The following is a 22,304-nucleotide window of genomic DNA, read 5'->3' as shown; positions in this document are numbered from 1 at the left end:
GTTCTATAAACATGTAAAAGACCTAGAAATTCATAAATTTTTATATTTCCTTATAAGAATACACGTAGAATAATTATTTCAGTTATTTGTTTATTTTTATTTCAATATATGCACCACTAAGCATTATGCTTAGCGCGTTGCTTCTTACCACGCAGCGTAGTGCAGGAGAGCCACGATGGCAGTAGAGCCTAGACAGGACTTGAGCAAATCTGCTACAGTGTAGATTGTCACCTCACCAGTTCTTTTTGGTAGGGGTCATGTATAGTTAGATTTTGTATTTTGGTTATTGTATGTAATAAATCAGATTGAGATATGCAACTAAATTTTGGATTGTATATAAAATTGTATATTATTGTGAGTAATGTTATATGAATAAAATGCAGGTTTATTTCATTTGAAAATTTTATGAGTAATGTTATGATATGGTACCTGAACAATTAACATGAGAAATGATGTGACAGAATGGGATAAAAAAAAAAATTTTTACACATAATATAATATAATTGAATTAATATTGTACATGACAAGACAGAATAGGGTGCTCCGACACCCAATGTAGCACACTTTGCTCGGCTACACTATAGACCGGGTAAGGGGTGTTATAATTATGATCTAGATGACTTTGTATTGACGAGAGTAAATTCCATGTACAAGTCATCTTGTGTCACTGGTGCGGCCTACTTATTTTATAAGTGCCCACCGTGTTTGTCTTATGGCGTGAGACTTACAATTCCATCTCATTAGTATCTCATACTAATCCATGAAAACAAACATAAGTGACCGTCTTTCTGGATAAGTCATGCCCAATGAAATATCCCAGATTGTGAACCAAATTTATAATATTGGTACTAGAATATTCCGTCACTCATATTCTTAACACTTAAGAATATAACATCTAATAAGATATTAATGAACTTTTTCAATTAAATTCAAACCGAATATAAATGAAAAGAGTAATTGCCATTAAATGGGAATATATATTTACATGATACAATACAATGATATGCTCTAGGGTATACTACTAACAAAGCTAACTTATAAACATGCAGTAGATGCTTAACATGCATACACTCTCTAACATTAGCTCTGAAAAAAAAGGAAGCTGTCATCAGCAAAAAAAGGTGCGATATACTCGAACTACTCCTACTAGCCTTAGAACTATGACTATCACCATGGGACTCTGCCGATTGAAAAAAAGCAAAGAGGCCTTTAGCACAAATAATGAAGAGATAAGGCAATAAAGGGTCACGTTGTTGCAAACCACCAGAAGGAATAATCGGCCCAATCTTTTCACTATTAAAAGAAACTGAATACCTTACAAAAGTAGCACACATCATTATCCAGGAAATCCACTACTCCGAAAAACCCAACTTGGGCATAATATTTTGCAAGAAAGCCTAACTAACCTTATCAAAGGCCTTACTAATGTCAACTTTCAACGCACACACTCCCTTGCTACTACCTCTAGGTTTTCTCTTCATAAAATGAAGCAACTCAAAAGCAACTATAACATTGTCAGTGATTAACTGCCCTGGAACAAATGCAGATTGATTGGGGGAAATAACATGGTCCAGAATCCTTTTTAACTAATTCGTAAGAGTCTTTGCAACAATCTTATAAATTACATTGCAAAGAGAAATGGGACGAACATCCTGAATGGTTATAGGATTGTTAATCTTAGGAATTAAAATAATAGTAGTATCATGCAAGACACTAGGAAGAACACCTGAAGAAAGCCAAAGCTGACAACTCTGAACCACATCAATGCCAATAAAATGCCAGAATTTCTAAAAGAAATTGGGATTTAACCCATCTGGACCAGGAGATTTATCTGGATGCGTACTGAAAGCTACAATGCGAATCTCATCAGGAAAGAAAGAAGTAGTAAGAAATTCATTATCATCTTGGGTTACTTTTTTATCAACACAATTCAACATAGTTTCCATTGATTGAGAAAAGCTAGAAAACGTATTAGAGAAATAAGATGATATAATTGATAGAATACTATCTGCATCCTCAGCCCAAGACCCATCATCACGCTTAAACTTAACAATCTTGTTTTTCTGCCTTCTATTAGAAGCCGAAGCATGAAGATAGCGAGTGTTGAAGTCACCATATAATAAACTAAGGAATTGTCACTCATTCAGGAAATACTACTATGGGTGCATTAAAGAAGAGTAGTCTTCAAGAAAGATTTAAACATTTGAACAATTATTTAATAATATTAAAGTTAATTTTCATTATTGCGTGAAAATATTTTAATAAATATGATTGTACATTTAATAAAAATTGAGTATTGTTAAAATGACATATTGTGATTTAATATGAACTAAATTAAATTTTATGTATTTGTATTGATTTTTATTTTGGAGTATGAAAGAAAATAAAAATATATGAAACTGAAATTGCGAGGAAAAAAACATTCTTCTTTAATTTATTAAAAAAAAAGAAAAAATTTACAAAGTAAAAAAATAAATATTTTAATTACATGCCAAAAATTGTTGGTATTTGATAATCGACACAACTCCAATCTAAATTTTAAAGAAAAATCAATAAAATTATCTAAATAATATTTTAATTGCTAGTTCCTCTTATTTACATTTAATCTAATTACTTTTTGGCTTATAACTATTTCCAATATTGACTATAGCAAAGATTTGCCACCGAATCCTTAGAATTGACATTGATTTTATATGATTCTTGTTACAATCATTCATCAAATAAAAATCCTAATTTAGTTATGATTGCACTTTGTAGAAGTTTAATATAAAAATTGACATATTTTTTTACTTTAATTTGCTATGTGCTTTTGTTATTTTAAAAAGGTTAACATTTTTTTTTTTAAGTTTTGTTGGGGTGAGATTTATAAAATGATCAAGATACATTTGATATGTGTTTTATGCATTGACTCTCTTTTGTTATAAAATGATAAAGTAAGAAAATGATTGTTGAGGGTTTAATCGTGCAAATTAAAATTGTTATAAATAATTTTTTTTTCACATTAATATTTAATTAAATAAAAGTTTATTGGTCAGGAAAATTTAAATCTATACATTAATTGCTCGTTTTATTAAAATTTTTTAATTTTGGACAATTAAACTAAAATCTTTAAAATTGACAAAAAAAAAATTATCCAATAATTAAATTAGAATTTTGGATATAAACTAGTCTGATAAATATCAAATTAATTTTTTATTTCAAGATTCGCGTACTCATCATTTCAATTATATGCACACTTACTATGTACAAATCTCAATACAAACATTAAATTAATGTAAATATTATGCTCATTATTATATAAAGTCAAGCTTATACTATATGATTAGAATAAAATATAGAAAGCTGGTAGGTCATTCTATGTGTGGCACTATGAAACTTCTTATTCCAGTTTTGATGGATGGCCACCAATGAAAGCTCACATTCAGCAACGAACTATTACATCACAAGAATTACAACAAACATTTCAGACATGTTACATGAATATGCAACTTCTTCAAATGAAATGTACAAATATTTTGATGATTCTCACGCTAGATTTTACTGCGTAAGGAGAGCTCAAGCTTCATTTGATCCCTCAGTACTCTTCTTAATAACTTGTTAGAAGCAGTTCGAGGAAACTCAGGGACAATCTTAACAAAGCTCACCTGTCAATTGTCATGGTCCAAAATCACAAAAGAACAAACTCACCCATCAATGACTTCTAATTTAAACTACTGAAATTGACCATTCACATGAATAAAGAAAATATAAATAAAATAGTCAAACCTTGAACAGGGGATTGAGATTGCTTTGGATGGCTTTGGAGAATTTCATTTTCAACTTGTCTGGTTCAACATTGAATCCCTTCTTTAGAACTACAAAAATTACTAAGAGTTCTGGACCACCATCTACTGGTGCTACACTAATTGCAGCAGTCTCCATGATGCCTTCATCAGCCCGATCACACACACGCTCAATTTCAACAGAACTTGTCTGCATAGCAAGGAAGATTTGAAATTTTTATGGTACAATTAGACCAAGCACGCTAAACTAATAAAGGCAATGCAAGTATCAATAAGCATGACCTTAATGCCACCAAGATTCATGGTGTCATCAGCTCTGCCCTGTACAATGAAATACCCTCCAACAGTTCTCTTAAGTATGTCTCCATGTCTCCTGAGATGCTGCATATACATATGCAAAATCAGAAATGTAACAATTAGGGCAGTTTATACTCCATTACATTTCCTTTGATATAGGGATTTGATAGTTCTCCAACTACCGCTAAACTAATTGTTCAAGGGCAACAGGGAGATTAAACAGAATAACTGAAATATGATGAAGGTTTTATTCAGAGCTAATTGATGGCTTTGATACAATTGATGCCTCTAGACAGCACAAGGAGAAGGGACATCAACATTTATTGGCTCAGATTGACCTCCTACATGAATGAAATAAGCAACATATCTTTATCTGCAAATTATTTGAGTCTAAACCTAGAAAATTGGATGCTTATAATTCTAATCCTTGTAAAGTCTGACAAGCTGGTTAACAGGCCAATACATCTAGAAGAGAAGGGTGCACGCCACATAATCTAGGCTAAAAAGCCAGTTAAAATATATATATATATATATATATATATATATATATATATATATATATTTATTTATTTATTTATTTATTTATTTATATATATATATACAGAAGAGGATTTAAGGATGCATGCCATATAATCTGGGAAAAGCAGATCATGAAATATCTAAGACAACATGAAAATACTAATACATGCAGACTGGCTAGTCAGTAATATGCATTATATGTGTAGAATGATGATCAAAAAAAGAAAAAGAAAAAAGGATAGCTGCTGACAAAATCATAAAATGATAGGAGAAAATTCATTTAGAATGATCTTAGCTAAAAAATATGCATGGTAAATAGAAGCATACCATTCCCTTAAACATTGGCATTCCCTTGAAGTACACTTTGTAATGATCAGCATTAAGCAACCTATCGCTTGCACCAAGGTACAGAGGGAATAAACCCACTTCACCAACACAAGGTTGATCATCAGGCTGCCACATAAAACAAATAAATCAAATATATGCATATAAAATGTAAATTTATTCAAATATTTGCTTATGAAACTTTTTTTTTTGGTTGATTTGGCTCCAACTGGGGTTTGAACTTATGACCACTTGGAGATGACTCTAGAATTGGTTAAAACATAAATTTAGGCTGACTCATTTGCATTTATAAAAATGAAAATCCCTGCACTAGCCCACATATCATGCATCACCAACCGACACTATGAACGCAGACAAAAGCCACTACTGTATTAAAATCATTTGATGGTGAATCAGAAGTAATGGATTTAGACTCTCGAAATAGCATTAAATTGTCCTTACATAAGGAACTCCATTTTCATCAAGGATGACAAAGCCTGTTGTCATTGATGCAGTGCTGAATGCTCCAAAAGCTTGTGGCTGAAGTGGACATCCTTGGATATAGGATGATGCAAGCTCTGTGCCTCCACAACATTCAATAATAGGCTTGTAATAAGCTCTTGAAGAAAGCCAAAGGTCATCATCAACATTGGAGGATTCTCCAGTGGAACAGAAGGATCTGCATACACATTTTTCATTCATTTCTTGTTGTGATTAAATGCAAACATTGATGTTTCCAAGTTCAAGAAGAAGACTACTTTATCTTTGTCCAGTCTAATCCTTCCGTACAGTTGGTACTCTTCCAAGCTTTCACTAAACTTGGAACTGTACCCAAAACAGTAACTCCAGCATCCTGAACAAACATAACAGAAGAATTATAAGGCTGTGATTAATTAGGATATGCTAATACTTCTACTGCAAATTGGATTACACAGTGATGTCCATGATTTCTATACTCTCACTGACACAGGAAATCCTAATGCTATAAAAACACAAGGATACCCTTCTATTTTCTTTTTAATAGAGTCCAGAACACAAGTTTCTGCTTTCATAAAAGTCAACAAGAACTCTTGTCTAGTTTTCCACCAGCAAAGCAAACAAATTGGAAGAGGCATTTATGAAATCAGTGGTAACCATAGGATTTTCAAGTGCTAACCAAGTTTCATTTCAAAAAATTTTTACTACTTACTAGTCTTCCAAGATGTTTAATCTACCTTTGGTTATATTATATTTTCAGCCACCCGCTAGCTCCTATTGCAAATTATTGGAACTTTACTTTTGTCAGTGATATAGCCTAAATAAGATCCCTTCATAGCTGGTCCCAAGCGCATATAAAGGACAAGGTTGTGAATTGTGATAGGTAATAGCCAGCATAAAACGTTTATAACATCTCAATATGTGGATCCAAATAAATATTGTTGGAATGTAAATGTAATGCTAAACTGGGTGGAATTAGTTGAACCAAATTGATTAGTCTTCATGCATTTCATTTTTCTCAAAATCAATAGCTTCAGTGTCAAGAATCCAGATTTGATGTGACAACATTAGATTATGACCTTTAATACAGAGGAAAATAAATAATGGAGATGTTACCTGAACAAATTTTCCAAACCCACGGCCAAGAGGAGATCCATGAAAGAGAGCAAGTGTTGCTCCATTTAGAAAGCATGAGTAAAGTAAAATTGGTCCCATCACCCATCCTAAATTTGTGGGCCAGCAGTAAACATCACCAACTTGAATATCAATGTGAGCCCACGCATCGCTAGCACATCGAATTGGAGAAAGTTGGGTCCATAATATAGCTTTTGGTTCTCCTAATTCGGACCAATAGGTAAGCTAGATAATCAATTGTTAACAGGAAAGATGCAGTACACTTATGATTATGTGTTCCAAAAAAAAAATTTCTACCTGTGGTTCCAGATGAAAAGAGTATATTAGTGATAGAATCTACTGGTTGATAAATAGGACAGTAATAATTTGGTCTGCAAGAAAGTGAATAGCATGATTTATGTGGATTGAACTGCAAGTATGTGAGAAATTAATTGGAGATATTTCAATGGTGATGACTTTATTGAAGATGAAATATTGTAGTGGTAATTATACTAGACCAGTATAAAATCAAGGTGCAAACATTACCTTAGAAGGTGATTGACACTTGACAGAAAATCTTTCCATGACAGATCCTGTTGTCTTAATTCAATGCCTACATCACTCCCTATTGCTGGGATCACGATGGCTTTATGTGGATTAGCCTCTACTACGCGACTGCAAAAGAGGGGGGGGAAACTATAGCCATAGTTATGCTAGTGGTAGGCTAAAAATGTACCATATTTCATAAAATCTAACAGTAACTGCATTTAAAAAATAAGAGTTCAGCATGCTAGTTTAGGCTTCAGCCTATGCAAGTGCTTCAAGAAGTAATCTCATGAAGGATCCTCAAGGAAGCACCTAAACGTGATAACCAGTATCTGGAATTTCATTACAATACAAAAGCAGCATTTTTGAAATGGTTGCTAACAAAGTTTATATAAGACATTTCAGGATAACATTTCTAGCAAAATGCATCTGCTCCAACAAGGGCTCCCATAAGGTAAAGATGGTCATTTGATTCAATATTTCAGGCACCTGCCACACCTCAACCCTGATGTTGTGGAAATGGCACGCAAGAGTGGTTTGGGGCAGGAACAGGGCTCCACTTCGCATCTTGTCTTCCACCCAATTTATGTGTTACTTCCAAAACAATTCTCTATTCAATGCAACTAAAATATGCAAAATCCTAGCTATGCAAACACTTTGCTATATTTTAATAAATCCACTACTTGTCTGTAACAAAACTGAAAGTTGTTCAACTTCCAATAGTGGCTGCCCACTCCTGTCAGGAATTTGTCATTTGTTCTAACCCCAAGCCCACCCTGCCTTATCAGTCATCACAGGCATAGATGGATTCAAGGTGTCCAGATATTTGCAGGGGGAGAAACAGGTTTATTTCCTATGAAATATATTTTATAACATATTTCCCCAAGTATATAACTAGGTTTTCTCATCCCCAGTGCCCTTTTTATGAGTGTAAACTGTAAAAAGCTGCATCAAAACATCCTCTGTGGCTCAAGGTTAAGAATTCAGCAGACTACATGTCATTATTCTTGATCCGAGTAGCTAAGCTGTTAGGATTTCAAAGAAATCAATTCAGCACAGTAACCATGCTATGTATTTTTTTTTTACGCTCTTTATTTAAGGTTGCAGGTGTAAATATGACTTGCACAACACATACTCTAGTCAGATTCAAGTCAGTCACACATGAATAATATGCAGCATTTAAAAAACTTATGCAGTTTCACCCTTAGAGTAGCAGTTGAGTTAGGTGGTAGCAGGGTCCACCTCCAAGATCTCAGTTTAGTTTCAGATAGAAGGTTTCTTACATAAATGGTACAAAAATTAGAAATTGGTCTTACCTGTACAAAGGAAATTTCCGACCTCCTCTGATTATATAATCCTGAATATATAGATTAAGGTAAGTATCACAACCACGAAACAGAAAAGGTGAAACATAACACATACAACTAAAACATAACACGTACTGTCAACTCAATTATGCTAAACTCAGAGAAAAGTGCATTCCCAAATGCTAATTTATTCAACTCTTAAATTCCATTGCAGAAACTGTAAACAATTATCATATCATGCACTGAAAGGGAATTTCCTTTTTGCACTTGAATAAAGTACAAGTGTTATTATTTAGGGATAATTATGCCTAGAACATTCAAACTTAGGATTGTTACAAATCAAATCACATGCTTTAAAACATTATAAATTTAGGGCAATCCAGCAACAAAGCAAGAAGAATTTCAGAAATAGAAATAGGAAAATTGGCAAACAAAAAAGGGGAAACTACTCATAAAACACGAAGGACAATATGGGAATATTTAAGTTGAGTAACATTACAGAAAAACAGAATAGCTCAAACCACTTCTTCACACTTTCAATCAGCTCAAGCCAATTAAACAACAGAAGCCAAAAAGTTGACTCCAATTTATTACTCGTATCAAGAGTGCAAGAAAAAAAAATACACATCTTCAGTAAAAAAGAAGCTCGCACAATAAACGCATTTTCCAAGTGCAATTCCAAACTTTTCATGCCTTACAAGACTTGTGAAAACAAAAATTTACCTGAGTAAAGATAGCTTTAGCATCGGAAATGCGTAAACGACTGGCAATTTCCTTGGCCGCAAAGCTATCAGCTATAGATACAACAACAAACCCTGCTAATACAATGGCCAGGTATATTACAACAGCACTGACTGTCATTGGCATGTCAATAGCAATTGCATCGCCTTTTGCAAATGTTGCATCCAAAGCATTAGCCACCAACCTGAAACTCAAATTACATATACAAATTTTGCTTCAGTACTTCCTTTCATCACACTTTTAAAGACCATAAAGACTACTTATAGGCTTTCAACTTCTTTTAAATTACCACTTTCAGAAAGTATAATATTTTTCTATAATCATTATAACACAGGAACATCACTAATCAGACACCCAAATTGCATTTGATGTGAAAGAAATCACTCGTGATTCTGTTTATTTTCTCAAATCAAAACCCAAAGAATAGAGCAGCTCATCACAACATGATATTAAAAAAAAAAAATTGGGCAGAAACGGTATAAGCACATGAAGCATTACATTACTTGTTCTCGAAGTTCTTTTAATGTCATGTGATTCACTTTGGAATTATCACTTTCATCACTCCATACAATAGCCACACTGTCATCATTTTTTCTAGGATGACTGGAAGGCTGCAAACAGCATTCAGCAATATTCAGAACTGAACCTGGTAGCCATTTCCCTCCGTGTTTTGATTTATTGGTGGTGTCAATAATACACTTTGGAACTTCATGAAATACAATCGAAAGCTCTCTCAGAATAATTGACCAATAATCCTGGAATCATTTGTAAACACTAGATTGAGTAGGAAATGCAACTTACAATTTACAACACACTTCATTTGCATAACTTTATTTAAAAGGTGCATGAAATAAGTGCTTACATCAGGATGTTGAACAGAGTATTTCTGAAAGAGCCTAAAACTTGTTACAGGATCCTTGTATGAAGCTCCTAAGAACTCAGGACCATAAATTTCCATTGCACGTCCTAAGTTTGTATATTTTGACTGAGATCTGAGATATAGAAAGAATTTGGAATATTGAATCAGCAAGAAGAAGATAAGCAATGTCAACTTATGACAATTCAGGAGACATAATAATCAATTTGACCCATGAACTGTAACAACGACTCTTGTATTCATCTCAAGCCACTATGTAATGTCCAAATTCTGCTGCTACTTATAGCAAGTACCAACTTCAAGGGTGTTGGGTTCAACAGGAATTTAGAAGTAGATGAATTCCAGAATCCAGATACATAATTAGAACAACGTTATTTTTTTCAAGTTGTCCAAATTGATATCATGGCACAAAGAAGATAAGAGATACACAATACCATTGATCATCAACAGCTCAAGTCAACTAGAAAGGTAAGCTTTAGTCCTAAACTATGTGATGTCAGCAATATGGAATGTATCCTTCCATTTCCAATTCATCATGTTCACTACACTTATCAAACTAACTTGCCATCAAATTAAATTTGCAATTTTTGAATCCTAAAGCAAGTTCCAGATCACATTAAATGGTTTAAAGTAAAAGGACATGCAATTGGAAAAAAAAAAAAGCAATTTCCAATATTCAACTTATTTCGGCATCTTCCAAATTCACCAATAAACAAAGCAACAATGAGATGGGAGCTATATATACAAGAATTAAAAGGGAAATAATTCAATATATTCAAGAAAAAGTTAATTAAAAAAATCATAACAGAAGCACAGCAGACAGAGAGAAATATTACAGAGAAGGAAACCAATAAAGAGGAGGTCCATTAATGGAGGCATCCCAGTGAGCATAGACAGAATAGTAGATGAGTTGGTGCAGCCGATGTGGATGCCAAGGCATTAGCATTCTCTTAGCCACCACCTTTTGCCAAACCTCTCTGGCGTCTGACCCTTTCGCTTCAGCAATCGTTTGTTTGAGGATTTTGTGAAATTCTTTGGCCTCCTCCATTGACAAGCCTGCCTTGATCATGTCATTAACTTCAACATCAGCTATGGTTTTCTTCTCCATTACTCTCTTTCAGCCCTGGTGCGAGTGAGGGTATTGTGAAAGGTCCTCGAGTACTTTACATCTCTCCTCCATGTTTCATTTATGTTAGGTACCAACCCGGAGCAGTCAGTAGCCATGTTTGGTATGAAGGGGTAGTTGGGATATTGGAGCGGATAATGAGCCACGTGAGGTAGCAGATAGCTGCTACTTAACCATCCTAATAACCGGGAATGGTCAAACACATACCTACATCCTCTATTATTTACAATTAACAGAAAATGGTAAATTATTAGCTGCAAACGTCGACTTGCACCTTTACTCACAAAATTATGAGTTTTATTCATAAACTAGTAAGTTTTATCTTTTTATACGAGTATAAAATATATTATTTTTTTAATATATTGAGTGTATTTTATAATTTACTTTCAATAAAAATCATAATCATAATTTATCAAATATATTTGCTTATAAAAATATAATAATTAAATAAATTAATCTTCAACGAAAAAAATACAAGTAATCAATGATATGTTTAATTTGTATTTAATTATTATAATTTTTATAAATTCAGGTATTTAATAAATTAAAATTTAAGTTCAAATATTTAATAGTTAATCCTAAATACTACAGGAGGAGTGAGTGTAAGCATGTATTTAGACAATATAAAATTTATAATATATTTGATGTAACAAAAAAAAAAACTTGTGCTCCTCATTCAACTGATAAAGGTAAATAGTTAAGAATTTTAAATTTAATCAAAATAGAATCAGAATTAAATTAGTATATTATGAAATAAATATTATAAAATTAATAATAATGTTTATTATATTTAATATTATATATATTATAAATAATTTTAAAATAAATTTAACTAAAATTTTAAGTATTTTTTAAAAAAATAATTTAAAAGTTTAATTAAAATTTTAAATAATAATAAATATATTCTTATTAATAAAAAATAAATGTTAATATATTAAAATTATATAACATGATAAATAGAAAAATTATTATATAATTTTTATTGTATAAATGATAATAAAATTTAAAAAAAAAAGCAATTCAATAAATTAAGTTAACATATTAATAAAATAAATTATTGGAACCATTAATGAGATGTAAGTGGATGAAGTTAAAATTTTTTTTATTTTTCTTTATAATAGTTGTAGATTAATAATTATTAATTATTTTATTTTAATATAATTAGTTTGAATTAATAAAAAAAAATATAAAAATTCTCGTTTAGCTTTAGTCCACCATAAATTTAAAATAATATATATATAGTGAAATTTATATATTTATATCTTCGGTTCATTATAAACTAAGCCTAGGTCTAAGACAAATCGATCGAGTTATCCAACCAAGTTGTCTAGTTAAATAGTTACTGGTTCACATTGATTTATAATGATTTTCTAAAAAAGAAGATTTAATAGTTAAATGGAACCGAATCAAACTTTGATTCTCAATTAAATCATTATAGCCTTAGTTTAATAGCCTTGCTCATACAATTGTCCTCCTCATAGAGGGAGCATGTGCTCATAAGCACCAAATAATCTCTTCCAATAATATAACTATAATATTCTTATTGGGAAGAAGTAATAATTCCTACGATTAAGCACTCAGTCAATTCGATTTTGAATTAAATCAAAATGAATAAATTAAAATTGAATTTCATTGAAAATCAAATCAAATCGAAATATTAGAACAATAAAACTAAATCAAACTAAAATAATTTGATTCGGTTCAATTTAAAAAATCAGTTCTGACATATATCCCCCTCTCCCTTTTCCCTTTCCTTTCAAGACCAATCCCTTCCCTCTACAACCCAGCACTTCCCCATTACCCAGCAAATCACAACCCCCCATCATGAAACCCAGTACAAACATCAACTTCCCTCCTCCTAATCACAAAACTAGCACCTCTTTCCTTATTATCTTGAACCAAACGAAAAGGAATTTCCCTTCTTATTTGGCTTCTTTAATATTAGGTTTTTGTTTCAATTTTTTTCTTAGACTCGGACAATCCTAGCAATCGGCGCCCTACCCTTCCTCTCTTGACTTGATAATGTCACCTCCATCTCCCTCACTCTGACAAGTGATCACACACCTGCTTGAGTCTGATGGTGAGATCCACGATGCAGTGAGACCCTCTATCCACCTGTCCTCGTCGCTCATCGCTCTTCCTCGTCTAGTCGTCCTCGGCGCTCTGGTCTCTAGCAACAATTGCATGGATCTATATATAAATTGCAATTAGTTTTTGTATTCTTAATAAATATTGAATGTTAAAACAAAAACTTATAGAAATAGTTGAATGGAAAATTTAAACTATCATATTTTTTAATAGATTTAAATATATAAACTTATAATTCCTAACGCTAACCACAATAGTTTTACTAATAATAAAAATTTGAAATTATGAAACAAATTATAGAATTTCTCTTTTTTTGAAAAATAACATGAAAATTATTTAATTTATGTTTCTTTCTATTAAAAATGAAGGAAATTATTTATAAAATAGAATTTGATGTGAAGATATATGAAACTATAACAAGATTTTAAAAAGAAAAAAGTAAATTAATGTATAATATATAAAAAAAATATAAATAAAAGAAAGAATTTATAAACGGATAAACATAGTTTTAATTTTTTTTTAGTACTTATAATATTAAAAAAATTCTCATTTTATTAAAACGTAATTAAGCTCTAAATTTTAATATTCAGTTATACACATTAAAATAAGAGGAATAAAAAAAAAGACTATCCTAATTTAATTAGATAAATGATATTAAACTAAATAAATTTCTATTTACTAATAAATTTTATCAATATAAATTTGTATTTGCTAGATTGATGGCCACTATGATAGCATTGTATCTAAATCTAATGACTAAACTTGACCCAATATGAATAAGTGATAGAAAACCAAGAATAAAATCAATAGGAAATCAATGATTCATAACCTAATACCAACATTGTGGTCGAAAAACTATGAATATCCTATTAAAACTTACAAGTGGATTAGTCTTGCTAAGAATGTAAATGTAGTTCATGTGACATCCTTACTTAAATAGTCAAAATGCGTTCTCTTGTTTAGTGACTAATGTATGCTCGATGATCGAATGTCTGAACCGACTTAAACTAGAGTGAGGAGTCATAAATAACCTAAATAATTATAAGAAAAAATTTAAGAGACGAAATGCAATAAAGTTAAATGAGCCGAAGCTACGGCGATAGGTAACCTTAATGGGAAGTGACTATAAAGACAGTTGCCGACCCTAGACCTGTGGGGAAACCCTGTGAAATAATTTTTGGGACTCCAGTAAAGAGTTATTAAGGCTTAGATGACAATAGAATGCTATGAAAATGCTAAGAAAATTTTGTAAATCGGTACAGATAATTTTAACTCGATAAGCAAAATAAAGGGCATTTTGGTCATTTCATCTTCAGAGATGATTTTTGACCAACTTATCCATTTAAGTGAGTGAGATTTATGTCCTAAAATATGAATAAATATTGCTAAAAATTTAATTAGAAATGAGTAAAAGGATGAAGAAAGAAAAATAAAAGAAAATGAAATCAAATTAGAATTATGACATGTGCATGATGAAAGATGATGTAATTAAAATTTTCTACCAATTAAACTTGGACAAACACTTATAAAAGAAGTCAAAAATTAATTAAAAGAAATAAAACCCATTATCTTCTTCCCATATCCATACCAATCGAAACCCACTCCATAGCCCTTCCTCCATTTTCTTCCTTGCAAGCTCTTAAAACCTTAGTTTCACACTATAATTCTTCAAGGCCTCAACACTAAAAATTGCCCTAGATACTTGCTAAGGTGATTGGCTGCCAAGAAAGTGAAGAAAAATTGAAGTTTAGCTAAGAGAAAATTCTGCCCTACTAAGGTTAGTGCTATTCTCCACTTCTCTCTCACTTTATTCATGGTTAAGGACTTAAGCTAGGACTTATTGAAATTGAAGTAAAAATATACATATATGAGTAATCTTGATTGTTGGCAGCCATGAGTAGGGAAGTGTATGATAATTTTAAATTCAATTAAAGTTGTTTATTGATGGTCTTGGATGAGAATATAAGACTTAGAACCTTAATTTCTATGTGTGGTGCAAGAAATTGGGAATTAGGGTTTGAGCTAAATTAGGGTTTTGCTAAATTGATGGTGATTTGATGTTCTAATGGTCAATTAGTGACTATTTGATAGGATTTGACCATAAAATAAAATTGATTGTGGAATTGAATTAGGCATTAGAGGTGCTACCCAATTGCTGGAAATTCTGGACTTTGAGTCCAGTGAGTTTGGGCAGCCATAACTTGAAGTGTGTAGCTTCAATTGGTGTAAGGCCAATTGGAGGTGGAGCTAGGGGCATAATGCCACATTTTTTATAAAGAGACCCTGCCCAGAAAACTAACTTAAAGTGACCTAAAATTTGCCTAATTCCGGGTAACCAAAATCTGGACCTGGAAAAATAATCAAATGAATAGTGTTTGTTTAAATGGTCATAACTTTGTGTAGAGAGGTCCAAATAACCTAATTTTTGAACCCATAGAAAGCTTAGTTAGAACAACTTTAATGAAGAATAGAAACTCAAATTCTGATCATAACCTATTCAAATTGCTAACCAAAGTTAGCTCATCAAAACTGCCAGAATCAAAATTACCCAGAAATTCTGGACAATGACCAATCCGGCCAGTTATGGTAAAAATGCTATAACTTCAGCTACAAAACTCCAAATGGAGTGATTCAAAAGGGAATTTAAAGTAGAGACATTAAGGAACAACTTTGATGAATAAAGGTTAGCCAAAATCACACTGTAGGTTGGAGGCTGACCGTTACAGTTCATATAAGAACTAAGAAGAGAATCATATCTCCCAAACCAGAATGAGTAACTGATGATAATCTTTGAAATCTAAATCTACCTTAAAGAGGAAGAAAAATACATGTTTATCATGGTGGCTGTCTAAAACACTAATAAGCAACAATAAACCCTAATAAAATGTAAAGAAATTGCAAAATAACCAAAGAAATTAGTTTTCCAGTAAATCTCACAAGCATTGGTGCACCTATGCTAAATTCTCACACCTTCCCATGTGATTTGCTACCTAAACAAGCTCCCAAACATGTCTCATAGCCTCTTATGCTCCTATTAGCTCATCCCATGGCCTCCCATGCACCATTCCTCCATCTTATGGGCAATGGTGCGCCCTCCATGCATATCATGGGTAGCCATCCGCCCTCCAAGCTTCTCAATGGCAATGGTGAGCCCTCCATGCTTCTTATGGGCAGCCATGCGCCCCACTTGAATCCCATGGCTGGTTGTGTACATCTTATGGTCAAATATTCTATCCCTTTTTGTAAATGGAATTATTTTGGGACTTTATTAGCTCTTGTGAATGGAAAGGCTAGCATTGAACTCCACCAACTCCACCCATGCACACTTGCACTAAAATGAGCCATTTAATCTCCTTTGGCATGCCAAGTTTAAGGATCTTCACTTGAATTGCTCATTAGAGAATTTCCTTGTAGGTTGGCGCTCCCATAATCGCATCAATAGTTTTGAAGATTTTCTACAAAAAAATGCTTGTACAAATCTATAAGTTGTAATTTTACATGCTGCAAATATATTCAACATTTATTTTGGGAATTTATTAGCTCTTGTGAATGGAAAGGCTAGCGTTGAATTCCACCAACTCCACCCATGCACACTTGGACTAAAATGAGCCATTTTTTCTCCTTTGGCATGCCAAGTTTGAGGATCTTCACTTGAATTACTCATTAGAGAATTTCCTTCTAGTTTGGTGCTCCCATAATCGCATAAATAGTTTTTGAAGATTTTCTAAAAAAATAATGCTTATATAAATCTATATGTTGTAATTTTACATGTTGCAAATATATTCAACATTTCCAATAAATATTATACTACATCAAGTGTATATTTCATTTTTTAAATAAGTCTAAATATTGATTTTAACTGAAAATAAAGGTCTTCATACTTAAGGAACACTTGGAAGTAAAATATTTATGCATGCATTTGCATATATGTGAATAAATTTAGTTTAGGGGCTAAAGCTTGTAACATTAGAAAAAGCCAAATGCAACCTCAAAGCAATATTGAAATAAGAAAATTATAGAGATAAACTTCTAAAGCTATTTTAGATGGCCTCATAATATGCTTTCTAAAAAATATTATTGATTTAAATTTGTACATTAACTTTGTACAATTATACTTAATTAATTCTAAAAATAACTTCCTATAATTAACATTGAATTTGGACTCTTTGAACTTAGGCCAGTCAAAATTATAATTCATAGTTGTATATGTATGGTAGGATTGTAAAATTATTAAAGGGAAGAGCCATTTTAATGACCAAGAAATTGATGGCAATTTCATAAACAATCTATGATTGCCAATATGGAAATTGAGTTGACGGCCTGTAGTTTTGAAATTGTTAATCAAGCTCACAATGGCCACAAGTTATGGCAATTTGCAATTATCACAAAGAAAATATCAAAGGCATCCCATGTAAACGAGACTAAAATGGAAAGACTCCCATAGCATGGGATTGACGGCAAAGTTTGTAAACAAGAGCAAGACTCAAATGTGGTGGCATTTATTGAAAATGAGAGAAATTTAAAGCACTTACATAACTTATTGTACATTGGCTCTTTTGGTGACTATTTTTATGGTAATATCAAAATCAAGCCTCCTCCAGTGGCATAATTGAAATAAAGTACAAACTTTGAAACTTTTTCTCCAAGCCTCTTGATTATGAGACAACTGTACTTTTTTTATTGCTTACAAGATTGTGGTGTCAATCATAACTTCAATAGCAATCCAAAATCAATATCCAAGTGTAGAGAAAGTATCTTAATAAGACATGATAATTTTAAATTCAATTTTAAAAGAATATAAAAACTCAAAATCTCATCATAGTTTCATCCATGGAGGACTATAATTCAGGATAAAGAATAAATGCAAGAGTGTATTTTAAAGCAAAATAGGGCACAACACAAGTGAAAGCTGTAACACCCTCATACTAAATAATTCCGTACATTCTACTGTTCCGGTGACTTATATCTGTCTGGATAGCTAGAATATCTGAAACTAAACTTAAATCACATAGAGGAGTCAAAAATAAAATTGATAAAGATTAAATGAGGTCGGATGAAAATAAGAGTAATGAAGCACAAATAGGTTAAATGAGCCTAGGTTCCGATAATGAGTGACAGGCACGGAAAGCGACTATAAATTCAGTTAATATCCTAAATTCGCGTGAGACCCTATGGGGACCTTAATGAATGGATTATTTAGAAATTATTGAGAATTTGGAAGCCAAAGAAATAAAAAGGAGAAAAGCACAAATAGATGAATCAAAATCTAAGGACTCATCGGATATTATGGAAAAAGATGAACTATAACCCGAAAAGGGGCATTTTGATCAATACACTTTAAGGGTTGACTTTTGACCTCAATGTCTATTAAAATGAGTAAGATTAAAAATTTGAGAAGAATTTATTTAAGAGTTATATGTAGTGCATTTTCTTAGGGCCCACTAGGCCATGTTAGTTATTTTTATACATTGTAATTAAGCATTAAATTATAATGTAAATTATAAATTTATGTAATTATTTTGTACATTATGTAATTAATATAATTTGTACACTCCATGAAGGGTATGAATGAAAGATGAAAATTTTATGAAATTTATTGTGGGATGAGACTTTGATTTAGAAATGTTGAGATATTGATGAATATGACATTGCTATAATTATTATTTGAATAGATGACTACTTTTAACAGTGTAATTGTTAAATAAATAAGGGAAACTCTATTAGTTTCTTCATTAAATTCAAACTGAATAATTAATTAAAATGACAATAAAATTTAAGAGGGAATAAAGTAAGATAAGATAAGGTGCTCCGACACAGAATATAGCATTCCTTACTCAGCTACACTGTAGATCGGGCAAGGGGTATCACAAAGGCAATTTTGCACTCTAAAAAACAAGCCACTTATTGCGATGACACATTTATAAATAAATAAAGAACCAAGCCCTTTCAATCATAGTTTTCAGACTCGGTTTGGTCTAAAAACTGATGAAAGCAGAAAGTTAAGGGTTTAGGGTCCAACCAAGGTTGAATCAGGCCATAACATAAAATCCTATATAATAATATTATCAGTCTAATACAAGATCATTATATTCAATATAAATGTCCATAAGTCATGTTCTGCATCATAATTAATTAAAAAATGAATATAACAAAATTGTCTATATAAATTAGGTTAAAAATATCTATTTTCTTTTCTATTGTATTGGAAAAAAAATAACTTCATTAATGAATAACTCATTTATTATGTCGGACAAAAATCCTAAAGAATGCTTATCTTCTAGGTAGAATAATGAATGGAACAAACTAAGTAATTACAGATAAATAGATGCAATGGATAGAGGAATCATTAAATAATTAGGTTTTGGATGTATCAAATATTTTGCTATCTTATTTTCAATAATATTTATTTTCATTTTTTAAATTTATTTTAGGAAATAACTATTTAGGACAATTATATATATAAACCTATAAACATTTTCTTTACAGTTTACGATTTAAGCCACGACCACTACAAATTTATATATATATATATATATATATATATATATATATATATATATATATATATATATATATATATATATATATATATATATATATATGCAAATTAGCCTTAATTCAATTACATAACCCTAATTTTTTTCTAAAACAAAGCCATTTTTATCAAATCAAGTGAATAAAAGAAATTAATAAAGACCCAGCTAACTGTTAAATCCATAACGAGTCGAATGGGTGACTAGATTTCTAGCCAAGTCATCGAACTTTTGCCAATTTTGATGCCACATAGGTTGTGAGGATAAACCAAACCACTTAAAGGGTTGGTTCATAGGTTTTACTGTCTGACCAGCCAAGTTGGACCAGCTTTCAAAACCATGCTTTCAATCATCTAAAGGATAATCACATTCTCCAGCTCAAAATCGGATGGCACAATTTGTAATTACATCAAGGACAAGAAAAAATAAATGGTCATGGCAGTGTTGTAATTATGAGCAAAAGTATGATACTTTTTATTCATCAAATCTAGGTGGCAAATCGTGAATAAAGCAAGGAGGAAATTTCTTATCCACACCAAGGAGTATAAACATGCAACTAATAAATAACTATCTATATATATTTTTAAGTGGGATCTACCATAATTTTAGCCAAAATGACATTGTTGATTGCTTTGCTGTACACACCTGGGTGTAGGTATGAATTGCTCAATCAAGGATAATTCCAATTGTCACAACCCAACCTATGGGTTAAACCGACACTAGGACCTGGGCTAGCCTAAAGCCCTTGAGGCTCGTAGTAAGCCTAACTATTTCTTAACCTAATCCTAAGACCCATATTGAGCCCAATTTCAAGAGATCAACAGGACAGAGTCCGGCCATAATATAGACCACCTAACAGGAAGTTTTTGACTCACCCGACCTGTAAACACAATAAATATATCAATTTGGGAAGCTCAGCTCACCCTCCACATACTCATCATGTCATAAAATCAAATAGGAGCTCAGCTCCCTCGTCCAATCCAATCATACATGCATTTAATAGATTCACAGATCCAACATAGAATTATATTACAGACCCAAATCAAATAAAATACTTCTAACACATGTAGAGTTTTAGAATTTAATAAAGTTATACACAACATAATAGATATTACTAAATGACCTACGAAGAAGAGAGACAGGTTAAAACTCAATAAGAAATCTCTTGTATCTTGAAAAAATAAGATGAACAGGAGTGAGCGCTCGACTCAGAGAGTAAAATACTGATTTTAAGTACAATTTCTATAGCTACCTAAAGCTAGTGCACCCTAAGGGATGGAATGCAACACCTTCAAATATTTTATACAGGTCACATCACAGATAATAAGAAGGTAATTTGGAGCACTCACACACCCATAAAATGTTCAATCAATATATATATATATGGGAGCTGATCCCCTAAACAGCTCTCTTAAATCTAACATATGTCAGCGAGTACATCTCAAGCTGAACTTTCTCTTAATAGTCTAAATGCGGGGGACAGCGAGATTAACTCGAGCTGTGCCTATCCCATCTTAACCACAATAGGATCGGATCCCAACGAGTCAAGCTCCAGTCGCGTCTTACCGTCCTGCCCATATCCAATATCACCACACACACACACACAGAGCTCCAAATTATCATAAAATAATATTTATATTCATTTCATCAATTAAAAATACAATATAAATCATGCCTAGTATTTAACTATGTAAATATATATTTATAAACGATGTATAGGCATGCCTTGAATATGTATAATATTGAAATTATAATTAAAATTAATATTTTACTCACTGACGTAAACTGAGGTCATTGTGATGGCTGAGCAGAGGAGGAAGGCTGTCCCAGCTTACCTGATAATTACATTATAATTATTTAATACAAATGACTCAATAAAAGCTTAAAGAGAACCAAAGACACCCTAAGTTGTGTCAAAAATCCGGCAGAGTTTCCCCTATACCTAGGACCTACCCAACCTGCAAAATGGCTCAAAATATACTTCTATATCCACAAGTTACACAACCATATCTCAATCACATCACATGGCCCCTCTTGGGCCCATCCAAACAGTCAACAACCATAATTTTGAAAATTTATAATTTAATCCCTATAACTAACTCTTTCTGCAAAAATTACCCAAATGAGCTCTAAAAATTCTAAAATTTTGTCCCATGGTCCTTAGCAATATTACTAAGCCAATACAAAAGGAATTATAATTTTCTAACTACCCACGAATATTTTATGGATTTTAATCTAAACCCAAAACTAAATAATTAAGGAAACTTAGGGTTCAGATTTACCTACGCTAATTTTGATACTGAAAACATATCCGGGATGTCTGAAAATAGTGGGGTAGCCTATAATCTTGACCCGATTTTGAAGTAGCTTCGGCCGCCTGTCTGTCCGACCTGAAATTGCAGACTTGATCGATAATCGAATTTCTGTGAATCGAATGTACCTACGTGAAGCCCATAACACGGGGGTTAGTATATAATTTTTATGGAATTTATTAAGCTCATTTAATATCCGGAAAAATATTGCGAAGTTTAATGGGATCCACCGAAAACGGTGTCCAAAAATTTTGAAATAGGT

At 32.0% G+C, this 22,304-nt stretch overlaps 1 protein-coding gene across 2 annotated transcripts; it reads right to left on the bottom strand.

Annotated features, from left to right (window-relative positions):
- Positions 1-3,346: 3,346 nt before the first annotated feature.
- LOC131177102 (probable CoA ligase CCL12) lies at positions 3,347-11,212 on the bottom strand. Of its 2 annotated transcripts, none has more exons than XM_058142088.1 (14): positions 10,820-11,212; positions 9,969-10,098; positions 9,605-9,861; positions 9,089-9,290; positions 8,375-8,415; positions 7,059-7,208; positions 6,831-6,904; positions 6,516-6,736; positions 5,681-5,775; positions 5,385-5,601; positions 4,926-5,051; positions 4,065-4,163; positions 3,766-3,972; positions 3,347-3,644 (listed from the first exon to the last, which is right to left on the bottom strand). In XM_058142088.1, the coding sequence occupies exons 1-14, from the start codon at positions 11,089-11,091 to the stop codon at positions 3,531-3,533; spliced, it is 2,205 nt and encodes a 734-aa protein (XP_057998071.1). In that variant the 5' UTR covers positions 11,092-11,212; the 3' UTR covers positions 3,347-3,530. The 2 variants fall into 2 exon arrangements, with proteins under 2 accessions (XP_057998071.1, XP_057998072.1); XM_058142089.1 differs by having other exon boundaries at positions 7,059-7,187; positions 10,820-11,210.
- Between the last annotated feature and the right edge of the window lie 11,092 nt (positions 11,213-22,304).

Source organism: Hevea brasiliensis, unplaced genomic scaffold (genome assembly GCF_030052815.1).
Source record: "Hevea brasiliensis isolate MT/VB/25A 57/8 unplaced genomic scaffold, ASM3005281v1 Scaf331, whole genome shotgun sequence".
NCBI lineage: Eukaryota > Viridiplantae > Streptophyta > Magnoliopsida > Malpighiales > Euphorbiaceae > Hevea > Hevea brasiliensis.
The sequence above is the reverse complement of the archived record's forward strand: the minus strand, read 5'-3'. Positions and strand labels throughout refer to the sequence as shown.